Genomic DNA, 12,670 nt, shown 5'->3' on the forward strand with positions numbered 1-12,670 from the left:
GACTCAAACAAACAAAAAACCAGGCTTATAAGAGTCCTCTGGGGACCACTGAAAGAGGGCAACAGGCCAAGCCACTCCCCTCGGAGCCTGACAGCTGAGCTGGATCCTGGAACTCACGTGGTAGAAGAGAAGGAAGTCCTCCCTGTGCTCTGGCCTTGGGCTGGCTGGCTTTATGTAAACTTGACAGAGGCCAGTCACTTGGGAAGAGGGAACCTCCAATTGAGAAAGGGCCTCCACCAGACTGGCCTGTGGGCAAGCTTGTAGGACACATTTTCTGTGATTGATGAATGATATGGGCTCTGCCACCCCTGGGCTGCTGGGGCTGGGTTCTAAAAGAAAGCGGGCTGAGCAAGCAGGAGAAGCAAGTCAGTAAGCAGCAGTTCTCCACGGCCTCTCCATCAGTTCCTGCCTTGACTACAAGCTGCCGGATGATATAAACATCTTCCTCCCCGAGTTGCTTTTGGTCAGGGTATTTATTTCATCACAGAAACAGAAACCTAACACAGCCCTCCATACGTGCACTATTCTGCCTATGCACGTGTGCACGTGTGCAATAATTTTAAATTTAAAAATGTTTTTCTACATCTCAAATAAACCGCACAGAAACAAAGTCAATTAAATTTTATTTCAACCAAGGATATAAAATACATGTAACTTATCGTAGCTGGAACAGTCACTTTGAGAAGAATGGCTGGATAACTCCAGAGCGGAAGCCCTCAGTTCTGAAGAGTCAGCACACTCTGCATCCCCAGAATGGGTAACCGAGGGCAGCGGGCTTGGAGTATACACATCACAGCAGAGCAGGGAGAGCCATGGCAATATCTACGTCATACAGAGGGGTGCGTGCAGAAAGTGACAGAAAAGGACAGACAGGACACTTCACAAATGGGAATTACCAGGAATACAAACTAGTTTACAAAGGACACACTGTATAACATATATAAAAAGTACTTTCGGCTGTTATTAAAAAGGACATCTCGGTCCTGGCTTTGTATAATGCTTTTAGTGTCTGCCCAGACAAAGCTTTAAAAAAATTAAATAGTATTAATTTACTCATGATAGGTGATAACAGTGCATTAGGTATTTCCCGTATAACACATACGCGTCACTCCCTCTCGGCGACAGCTTCAGAGGAATAAGCACCTCCTTGGAGCCAACGCACTTTTCAAAGTCCTCAAACACTGACCTTTGGGGTTAGGATATTTATGACTATTCTTGATGATTATGGGGACCTAAATTGCTACATTTGATATAAAATTATTACTTGTACTGACTCCTTCAAGCCTCCATTAAGCCCCATGGCCATCCACTGCCTTCTCCATCTCCTGGGGAGCAGCACTGAGCTTGGGCCACAGCTTCCCTGCAAGTCCTCCTCAGTGGAGCTACAGCTACACATTAATTCAAAAGCCAAGCAGGCTGCAAGCCTTGCTCTCCAGTTCCTTTTCCCTTTAGCGACAAAAGAGCATCATTTCTGAGGCACAGAGAACAACTAGCAAGTTGATGCACCAGGCATGAGGCAGTGAACGTGAATGCACGTGGACATCATCCCTTCCTGTCTTCAAGGTATTAGTTCATGTTAGAGTGAAATAGTGCAGAATGTCAGAATTCTAAGTTCTACAGTCTCAAAAGCACAGATATAAAAATAGAGATGTCCTTGATTTCTGCATCTCCCTTCACGGTTTACTTCATCAAAAGGATTGTTTCAGCCTCATGTTACCACCCCAGCCCCAAGCTACCTTACTTTAAGCTAGTCTGTCCCAAACTCCTGAATCCTTTTCCCCAAACACCTCGCCACAAAGCTACCCCTAAAAGTGACTTTTAATATAAAGAACAGAGACCTTTCAACTCAATCCTTCAATACCTCCCTAGACTCTGAGGTTCTCATAAGTAGGAGGATGCCTACGTGTCCCTAGGGGACAAAATAGTATCTAATAAATGTTCAAAGAGGAATGTAATCATTTGAGGCTCACAAAGGTAAATTCTACCCTTAAGAAGATTCGCAGGTCCCACTAGAGGCCCCACCCCATGGACTATGGCCTTAATGTATGTGAAAGGCTTAGCTTCCTTTACAAAAAAAGGAAGTGATGAACAAGAATCACTTCTAGGATCACTGGGCACAGGTATGCATTGCCAACCCTGAGGCAAGAAGAGAAAGCAGAGAACCAGTGCAGTGACGTGGAACCCAGCTGCGTATGGAAGGGAGTTTTCCGGTTATGTCCTGGAAAACACTATACCACAAGCAACCGACAAAATCCCCTGTATCTGTCAGATTTACCAGGACAGTCCTGTGAAGGTACAGGTGCATCCTGCCGGAATCGTGTATCCAGTTTGCATACAAGAACTGTGGGTATTTTGTTTTATCCGCAGACTGGGGCTAGTGTCTTTTATCAAACATGAGCTCACTCGAGGGCAAGAACAGAGCTTCTATTTTCATGGTAATTTCCTACAACCACTTGGTAGAATGTGCTCTGTCCACAAGGCCACCCAATTGCTGCAGAAGGCTGCTGTGAACATTTCAAATATGCATAGATGCCTTTTGTGACAGTGATTCACTGGCTTTCTCCTCAAGTGGTCAGCCACATACCTGCTCCCGATAACACTGTTTACTATAAAATTCAGAAGCATAGTTCTCCAAGCGGGTTCGGAAGTAAACAAAAGGACCTTCATATCATGACATCTGTAAGTCAATCACATGGCATAAGACATCCTACATGAGCTTATTGTCACTGGATCGGCTGTAACAAGGAATGTGTCTTGTTCTTTGTTTTCCTACCCAGCAGAGCACTGAGCCTGGGGTAAGGGAGCAGTGGCCCTGGACAGAGGCTCCAGGGCACAAGACAAAACTTTATATAGGTAGCTACATTATGCAGGAGGTTGATTGTTATTTTTAAAAATAAAAGGGATAAAAATCCATGGAGCCAGTCAGAAATTCCTCCCAGGGAGCATGTCAATGACTTCCTCCTCAGTCTTGGTATGCATGTCACTATGCAACCTTTATTACTATTTATAAGCATTATTATGCAGAAATCAGTATGGTCCTGGCTGGCTACAGTATCACATCAATAGTGCAAAATGTATACTGGCTTCTAAAATCTTATTTTACTTGAATATGGACCCCAGAGTATCATAACCAGGTAGATAAGTTCACAAGAATAGTTTTTAAAAATGCATATAGTTTGCATATACAACAAGTGGCTATTTTTTCTAGAAACACTGAGAACGAGGCTGGTGCTGCTGGTAGCATCAGACAGGGATGGTCTCGCCCCCTGCACTACAGTGGGAGCGCTAAGCCTTTACATTTCCCCTTGACTCTGGAGGGGGAGGGATTCCTTAAAAGTAGCTAAAAAAGAACTCCCCTCTAATTCGTAGATCATGGAAATGCAAATATTCACCTCATCTACTTTACACTATCTGCCCATAGTTTTTAGGCACAATTATTAAGTTTTCTCCTAGGGGCAAAAGAAAGCATTCAGTGCAATAGAAAAGATTCTTGACAGCGTTAAGTCTCAGTAACAAAAGCAAAATTATGCATACATAATACATACTTTGAACATGAATTAAACCTAAAATTTTAACATGCTTTAAAAATAGTCACTCTATGCCTAATGTAAATACAAATGGAAAACACTGTGGGTGAATTAACAAGCTTCGACTGGAGTATCCTTGATGATGTAAGAAAGTCACTCATGCTGCCCCAGATGTGGAGAGGATGAAGAGGCCAACGGCTCCCGTGGAGCAGCCAGCACCTCCAGCGGTACACGGAAAAAGCTTTTCCTTCCGGGGAAGACTCGCCTTTGACCAGCATGACTCCTCTGTGAAGTCCTAGTGCAGTTAACAGTCTCTTCAGACTTCCCAGGTGGGTCCCAAAGGACCGGATTCCATCAAAGCTCTTGAAAACCCTTTTAAAGTAGACTTAGCTACGTGAAGGTTAAAATTATAAATTTTAATTACTGAATATTATTCAGAATATGATGATTCTGGGAACTAAGTTCCACATGAACGATTATATAAAAACCACCAACTACTTCAGTTCTTCATAGCATAGGCATGGCAACTGCAAAGATCGACGCCGTTTTTGGTGGTGGGGACCCTCTGCCCCACACTTGTCTTTTACTAGACCTTCCCTGAAAGAGATAAATAAAAACGTAAAGTACAGTACTTTGGGACAGTAACAGTTTCTTTTTAAGACTTCCAAGAGCAAAGCAGTTAGTCTGTGAAGACTGTGTAGTGCTTTCAAAGGTGCGTTCGCCTGGTGTTGCTCCATCAGTTCATGAAGTATAAAACTATACACCACGGAACCCTGTTCCTAAAACGTTGAAGTCCTAAGAAAAGATAAATTACAATGATTGCTACAGCGTGAGAAAGGTGCACCAGAAACTCCTCCAGAGACTGCTGAAGGACACAGAAGTGCTGGGGGAGAGGGAGGCTCCATGGGGGGTCGCCGGGGAAGTCATGCAGGGAGGAGGGCTGGGGACACTTCACAAGAATCTTCTTTAAGTCAACCAAGAAGAGATATTAGTCCTTCAGACACTCAGTACGCAGAGGTTTCCTCTCAAGTGCTGAGTTTTGCATGGCGTCACAGTCTTCCTTCTGGGTTCTTCACAATGCAGACACAGCCCTGCTGCAGTCCGTGCTGTGCTGTCCTGGGCCGAGCAGAGGGCAGTGGGTCAGTACCGGTGGGCCTGGTGAGATGGGTGGTACTGTGTACTCTGTTGAGATGAAGCGTAGCCTAGTGTGCTCTGGGACTGGGAAGACCCCTGAACGCTGCTTTGGTAATTCAGGCGAGAACTGGAGTGCTAGAAAAAAACAGGAAAGGGGGTTGGTTTACTGACCACAGAGAGGGGCTCAAGGTGCCAGTCACAGTAGGACAGAGTATCAGCTACGTTCAGCATGAGGCTCCTGGCCCAGCTCCACAGCAGTTGACATGCTCTGCTCATCTGAAATAGAGGCCTGCTTAGACTGTGACCACCCTGGTTGGCATTGGATTTGGCTGGGCAGTGGGGAGGGTGAGCTATATTGGTAAAGAAAGGCAGAGGGATTTAGCCTTTTCCATGACTAAGATTTGACAACAAAACAATTTGGTAACTGGAAAAAGTGATATCCGTAAGATATAACTGCATACTGATAATTCTCACTTTCATAACTAGCGGTGACTAGGAAACCATTCTTTTGAGGCAGAGTTTTCAGAGTACGAACAAGGGACACTGGGAGCCTGCCAGTGAGGGAACAAGAAGGCTGACAGGGCGGACCAGCTGGGGATAGGGACTGTAAACTTCAGGTGATATTCAAAATGGAACTTCCTCACCAAGAAATCTTATTTCCCACCTAAAAAGTAAAGAAAGCACCTGCTTACATGACTGGTCTCAAGAGACAGCAGACAATAGCTTTCGGCCTAGGCTAAACCTTGTGCTAAAACAACTTTTTTTAATGAAAATATTCTCTTTTTCAATAGGGAAAAAATGCACATCCCTTTCTTTTTGTGTGTGTGTGTGTGTGTGTGTGTGTGTGTGTGTGTGTGTGTGTGTGTGTAAGGCAGGGCTGGCCTAGAACTCACTATGTAGGCCAGGTTGGCCCTGGAACTCTCAACAATCCACCTGCCTCAGTTTCTCGAGTGCTGAGATTCCGGGGCTGGCCACCATACTGTGCTCCTCTTTTTGATGTATTAATCATACTTGCTTATATTAAAACAGCCTAAAACCCCACATATGGAAACTAAAAGGGCAGCGTCTCCTCACAGAACAATTCAATATGAATACAAGGTAAAAGTAACTCAAAATCGAATACAAGAAAACAAAATATGGCACTGTTTTTAGGACAATGTAAAAAAAGGCTTATTTTGAAGAGTGTAATAAACAAACCTAGAGGCAGCTCACTCCCTACAAATCCTAGAATCAGATGTGAGCCAAGTCTTTTCCCTGTAGTTTCCTTAACTAGTGCTACAGCTGCAATTTCCTTTTGGTCTGAACACCAAAAAGTACTACCTAGCGTTAAAACAATTTTAGTGTGACTACGACTGTTTCTGAGACCTGTTTCTCAGTCTTTCTCATTTCCCGTGTCTATGTGGCTACTGACTGACTATTTCCTCCAGTAAGAGCAATCTTTCTCAAGCTCTGTCTACTCTCAGTGTTCACGATTTTGTCCATCTGCGGTCAGAACGAACAGAGTACCGACATTTCTTTAAGGAGCCTCCACCTCCTCCTTTTCCCTCCCAGGGGTTATGATAAAAAGTCACAATAGGAAATATCTCATAGTTGCACGAAATGTGATTAAAAAAATCTTCCCTTTCATGGAACACCAGAAATTTAACTATCTAGTTTCTATATCATATTTTGGGGCTAAGAACTTTTTAACTGTAAGAGGATTTGTTAAAAGTCAATATCCTATTTCATAAAATCCATTCATACCAAAAAGGAGCAGTCACACAGTACCTGATAATCTGACGGCATAACAGGGCCGCCTGAGCTGGCACCCGAAGGCCCGATCCGGGGCTTCTTGTTTGGAGGCACCTGGGTCAGGCCCGAGTCCTGGCTGTGCTGCAGCCCTGCTCCGGCCCCAGCCCCACCGGCCGCGGCTCCCGCTGCAGTCCCATTGGTCTGGGCGCTGCTCTGCTGTGGTGGAGGAGCCTGTGGTGGGGCTGCAGCCTGCTGTGGGGGCGCTGTGGCCTGCTGATGCGGGTTCTGCTGCTGTGGCTGATTCTTTTAGGGGAAGGGGGAGAAAGATCCGAAATTTTACTGTGAAGCCAGATGAATGGGAAATTCATTTCACTACTTGATACACATGTGTGGCTGGTGACACCCCTGTGGTATAACCTGGTCCCATGGGGTGACAACCTCCAAAATACATCCTTCCCAAAGATTAACACAGTGAGCTCTGAATAGCAAAGGTTTCTGAAGTTCATTTAGACCGTGTAGCATCTCCAAATTCAACAGACATTTCAGTGGGTACCACAAGGCACATGGGAAACACTATCACACTCCTTAAAACTAAAAGCCTTTTCAGTCAGGACTCTGGCAAACAGAGCAGGGGGAGTGGCTAATATAGCCCATTAACATAAAGGATGGAGTGATGCTCAGGAAAGCATAGCAGGGTGGAGAGGACACTGGACAAAATGAGCAAGAACTGGGACTAGAATGGGCTCCTAAGACAAAACAGAAGCTCAGTTTAAACTTCAAAGTCCACCTTCAGCCTCCAAACTCCCACAAAGAGCAAAATCAAAATCAACGTAAGTTACATAAAAGGTGGGCAAGTGCACAGATCAAATCACGCCCTCAATTATCCTACGCGCTAGTCAGTGCTGCACGGAGCGCATACCTTGTCGCCCTTCTCTTCTGGTTCATCCTCATTGAGGAATTCTCTTTTGGGGTATGGAATCTGGCAGCCAGCAAACACACTAAAACCATTGAAAAAGAAACACACGTCACAATCTGTAATTCTATCACCTTACTTTAAAATTTTACTTTTTCTTTCTTAACTTGCATCCCATTCTTTACCATGACTGGTGTTTGCTGGACGCCTTCCAAACATCTTAATTTAAGAAGTAAGGAAGGGACAAGTCACTACCTGCCCACCCTGCCACTGCCACTGTCACGGCTGAGGTGGGACTGCTGCTGGACTGTGGCAGGCAGGCTCGCAGTATGACACAGAACTTTGTCAGCACTACCGCAGCAGTACCAAACGAAACTGTCTTTGCATTTGCTTCAACATGAAAATGAATGTCCCCTCCAGAGAAAAAAGGTGTCCAGTGTTTACAAGCCCGGAGCACAGGCTTGGAAGGCGAGCTGTGGGCAGGCTGTCAGGTGCACTGGCCCTCTGGTTAACCTCTGATCTTGCTGCCTTGTGCCTGAGTTGCGTCTGTTCTGGCTTTCATCTAGGAAGCTGCTGTGGCCCTTTCTCTGTGCTCCCCTGGCATTCAGCAGCATCCAGCACCATCAACATGGAGCAAAGACCACAGAGAAGGAAGGCTACGTACTCTAGTGTGGGCAAGGGGTCCTCCTGAAAGTAAGGGTCCTGCAGAGCCTGCTCTGAGGTGATCCTCTTCGTTGGATCCATGGTAAGGAGTTTCTGAAGCTATAGCAACAAATAAGAAATGTGACAGCCCATGAAAAGGTTGTTGACAAGTCACCTACCTGAGTTTTGTATTAATGTCTGACATAATTAACATCTAACACATCTTTTACACACTAATGTGTGTGTGTGTGTGTGTGTGTGTGTGTGTATGTGTGTGTGTGTGTTTAGAGTAAGTTTTTCCACACGGGTTCCAGGGATTGGGGATCAAAAACCCAAGTTGTCGAGGCTTGACAACGTATGTCCTTAGCCACTGAACCATCTTGCTAACCCTCACATCATCTTGTACTGCTCCCTGAACAATTAGTATACTACATACATATTTATGAAATTACCATTAAGGACCCTTAAAATTCTTTCTTTTTTCTGATACGAATCATTTAAGAAATTTAAGACTAGAAGTCAAGGATGATTCTCAATGGAATAAGATTTAATTTCTCAAGCATCCAGCAATTAATCAATCTCCCTCTCCCTCCCCCCCTCTCCTCTTCAAAAGGAAGACTAGCTGGGACAATTCTGCAGTAAACAGGACGAGAGGCGCTGTGGGAGCAGGTTTCAGTGGGGGAGAGAAGCACCTACCAGGAGGAACACCTTGCTGTCAGGCTTGACCTTGTGTTTCTCCATGTACTTTAGGAGGCTACTGTTGGCGTACCTGCAAGGATAGGAGCCCACATGATTGTAGTCCCAAAGGACCGTTCGAAGGCAGGTTCTCTGTGCAAACCCACTACTTAACACTGACACAGTAGGAAAAGAAAGTTGTTAAACACTACACATCAGTTTTCAGTGCTAGTCACTTCGGGAATGCTTATGTACAACCATTAGAACTGAAAACACAAATAGCTTGAAATTCAGCCACTGCTCTGCTGCGCACTCACGTCTAAGAGACGGCTTGCTTGGTTTCTGCTTCTGAAGTAGAGTAGGTCATGCATATAAGGCAAGTGTTCTACAGCTGAACATCATCTCCCTACCTGAGAGACAGGTCTCACCAAGCTGTACAGGCCTTGAACCCACCCTCTGTCTCAGCCTCCTGAGCAGGGAGGGTCATAGGCCTTTGTTACCAGGCCTAGCTTAAGGGACATGTGCACACATGAGTATCAGGACATACGAGAATATTCTTACTAGCATTTCTATAATATAAAACAAACAAACAAACAACAACAAAACCCACCAACCTCCAACCTATAAACAATCAAATATCCACCTATTAAATGCCAGGTAAACCAACTGTTAATTTAGTCACAGTAAATTAAATATTACAAATATGTGAACTGAATAGGGAAGATGAATGACACCATTTACATACAGCTTGAAGACCCATCAAACTAAGTGAGTATTAGAGATGCCTGCATGGGGTTACAAACACGAATTCACAGTATCCAGTCTTCCCTCTGAGAGGGAACAAGGAGGGAGGCGCCCAGAGATGCCAGTCCACTCAGCAACATTCTACTTCTTAGGTTAAGAGGTGAGTGGAGAGGCATTCATTTGATTGTTCTAAGTATACAACATTTATATTATTTCCTAAGTATGAAATATTCAAACTTTAAATAGTTTTAAAATATTAAAAAATGTACTCTACATGTATAAATATATAAACTATTATTAGTGTTTTGATAATTTCCCTGTCTTTTATTATTTATTTTTGGAGAATTGGTGTTCCTTAAGATTGTTTAAATAGAGGCTGGGTGGTGGCGGCGCACACCTTTAATGTCAGCAATTGGGAGGCAGAGGCAGGCGCATCTCTGTGAGTTTGAAGCCACCCTGGTTTACATAGTAAGTTCCAGAACAGCCAGAGCTACATAGAGAAACTGTGTCTCAAAAAAAAAAAAAAAACTAAGAATCATCAAGATTTCCCCTTAAACAAAGAAAAGCATGAGCTGAATCAAACCTGGGGTTAGTCCCAAGCTCAGTCTATAAGGAGAACAAAAATAACATTAAACACCATCAGCTAACCTGACTGGCTGAGAAAGAACTGACCATTAAACGGAAAGCTACTTTTGAATTCAGCTTGCTCAAGCTCTTCCTGTCTGCTAACAAGCGGTTTGCAAAGACATTCAGGAAGAGTGTGGTGACGTTTCAGAGGTGCCTGCGATGGTTACTCCAGTTTCCAACTTGACCACATCTGGAATTAACTCAAACCCAAATGGTTGTGCACACCTCTGAGGGATTTGTTTTTCTTTAATTAAACTATTTGAGCCGAAAACAAAATCAAAACAAAACAAAACAAAACACCCAAACAAAAAGTGTTAGAAAGGGAGGTGCCTGGGAAAAAACGAGATGCCCCAGAGTTATAGATGTGGCTCTCAAAGGACAGTCACCTCTGCTTTACACACGGGAAAATCAGGGATTTTTTTTTTTTTTGCTTTGGATTTATAAAATTAGAATCAGTATAAAAATGTTATGTTTTTACATTTAATGTTGTCTCACTAACATTTCCTTTATCAAAAGTTCTACACAATTATTCTGAGTAGCTGAACTGCCCACTGACCTGGAGCAGTTTCATCACAGCTCTGAAATGTCTGTCCTTGTGAGCTAACTCGGCACACACGGCAAGGACACACTACTGCGTGAGACACAGGGACTGCACTCTGGTTAGACTCTGGCTTGGTCGTTTCCCCACTGTGCCATCCTGAACAACAGGTTAACATCTATGAAGACTTAGCTCTCATCTGAAAAAGTGGATTATAATTATACCCCCCTGTAAGCTTGTTCCCTACAAAGAGTGAAGAACTAAACAGTACCTTGTAACAACCTGACTTTCCTAAAACAAATTCTTGGGACGATCAGGTCAAAGCTGCACATCTGAAGTGTTGTTGTTGTTGTTGTTTCGTTGCTGTGGGCCTTTTGCTTTCTTCTTGGCAAAGTACCAGGGATCAAACTCAGGGCCTCACACATATTAGGTAAACATTACCATGAGCCACATATCCCTAGCAATCAGAACATACTATTTTTGTTTTTAAATTTACATTTATTTTACATATAAATGTATGTATGTATATATATATGTAGCAATACATGTCAACAGTGACCTGAGAGGCCAGAAGAGGGTGTTGGACCCCTTGGAACTGGAGTTACAGATGGTTGTGAGCCACTACGTGGGTGCTGGGAACCTAACCAGGGTCCTCTGCAAGAGCAGCAAGTGCTCTTATCTGCTGGGCCATCTCTCTAACCCTGCTTCTGAGATGCGATTTTGCTATATTGCCCAGGCTAGCCTCAAGCCTGGTTTAGCCTCTTGGTATCTGGGACAACAGGGCATGCTTCACAGCACCCATTCAGAAGCTACATTTGTACCAAGTCTCCAAAAGCACTCATTGTTACAGAAGAACAAGTGCCCGTTGTGTGGTCCCCTGGACAATACTTAGGTATATCTGGACATTTCTGGACAAGGTAGGTACTGGATTTGGTAAGAGGAAGAAGCCTTATGGTTTATAGAGAAATCATTTCTCTTCCTGTCTCAGGGCTTCTTTGTCCAATCAGCTGTTTTCCTGAGTTAACATTAGATGCTAAGTTGTCTCAGTCATATAAAAAAAACCTTGAAGTTGCCTCACTGCTGAATTCTTGGTTGTAGCTGTTTTATTTTTTCTTAATGTTAGACTTTCTAAATTCTCCTCTTCTAGGAGCTGAAGAGTTTCCAAAACAACATAAGCTTTCTAAGTATTTATCAAATTGCATTTATTTGAACATTCAGGTTTACAAAGTAAATTAACAATCTCCTTCGAATGTGTTCTTCCTCTTTTTCGACTTGCTGAAGACTAAATCCAAACATCTTTCCAGTGAGAGCCTGACTCCCTCAGCCTCGCCTTGCTTTCGAATGAGCTCCTTGGAGCTGACACTTTAGAACAATTACAAAAACATCTACTGCCACCCTTAGCAATTCATTTGCAAAGTATTTTGGAAATTCTTTTTCTCTGATAAAGAAGGTTAATATTCTTTTACTTTTGAAACACTATTTTATTTGAAATAAAGTACTTTCTAGATCGCTGTTTTCAACATATTTTGCTTTAGTGATGTCTGTTGTTTTTATTTTGAGACAGGGTCTTATGCCCTGGCTGGCCTGGAGCTCCACTACGTAGACCAGACTGCCCTAACTCAGACTGCCCTGCCTTCTTCAGCCTGGGGTTAAAGGCATGTGCCACCACACCCAGACTGAGTAGAGACAGAAACACCACAGAAAGGCCACCACAGGACTGTCAGCAGAGCATGCTGGTATTCTAACTATACTGGCAAAGCTGATGGGTAGAAACAGATTCAAAGCATTTCTAGAAGGAAGAATTGAGCAGATGTCCTAATCATTTGGAATGCAGAGAGGTAAGAGGAAGTCAAATGCATGAGGGTGAGACAGAAGGCCCTGCCTCACAGGTCTTGGGCAGGTAGGAGTTCTGTTTCAGGCCGAGATTCCATTGGTGGTTGTCTTAGTTAGGGTTTCTATTGCTGTGAGGAGACACTATGACCACAGCAACTTTTATAAAGAAAAACATTTAATTGGGGCTGGCTTACAGTTTAGAGGTTTAGTCCATTATCATCATGGTGGGACATGGCAGTGTGCAGGCAGAAATGGTGCTGGAGAGGTAGCTGAGAGTCCTACATCTTGCAAGCAACAGGAAATGGG

The 12,670-nt window shown here is 43.8% G+C and overlaps 1 protein-coding gene across 1 annotated transcript in view; it reads right to left on the reverse strand.

Annotated features, from left to right (window-relative positions):
* Nucleotides 1-606: 606 nt before the first annotated feature.
* The window catches only part of Cdk19 (cyclin dependent kinase 19), a 128,484-nt gene continuing 116,420 nt past the window's right edge, over nt 607-12,670 (reverse strand). The window contains exons 9-13 of the mRNA XM_059272513.1: nt 8,644-8,716; nt 7,970-8,067; nt 7,312-7,390; nt 6,429-6,695; nt 607-4,796 (exon numbers count right to left, since the gene is read on the reverse strand). Of these exons, the coding sequence (XP_059128496.1) occupies nt 4,668-4,796; nt 6,429-6,695; nt 7,312-7,390; nt 7,970-8,067; nt 8,644-8,716 (646 nt within the window). The 3' untranslated portion in view covers nt 607-4,667. The remainder of the gene's footprint in view (nt 4,797-6,428; nt 6,696-7,311; nt 7,391-7,969; nt 8,068-8,643; nt 8,717-12,670) is intronic.

The sequence above is a fragment of the Peromyscus eremicus genome, chromosome 8b, assembly GCF_949786415.1.
Source record: "Peromyscus eremicus chromosome 8b, PerEre_H2_v1, whole genome shotgun sequence".
NCBI classification, from domain to species: Eukaryota; Metazoa; Chordata; class Mammalia; order Rodentia; family Cricetidae; genus Peromyscus; species Peromyscus eremicus.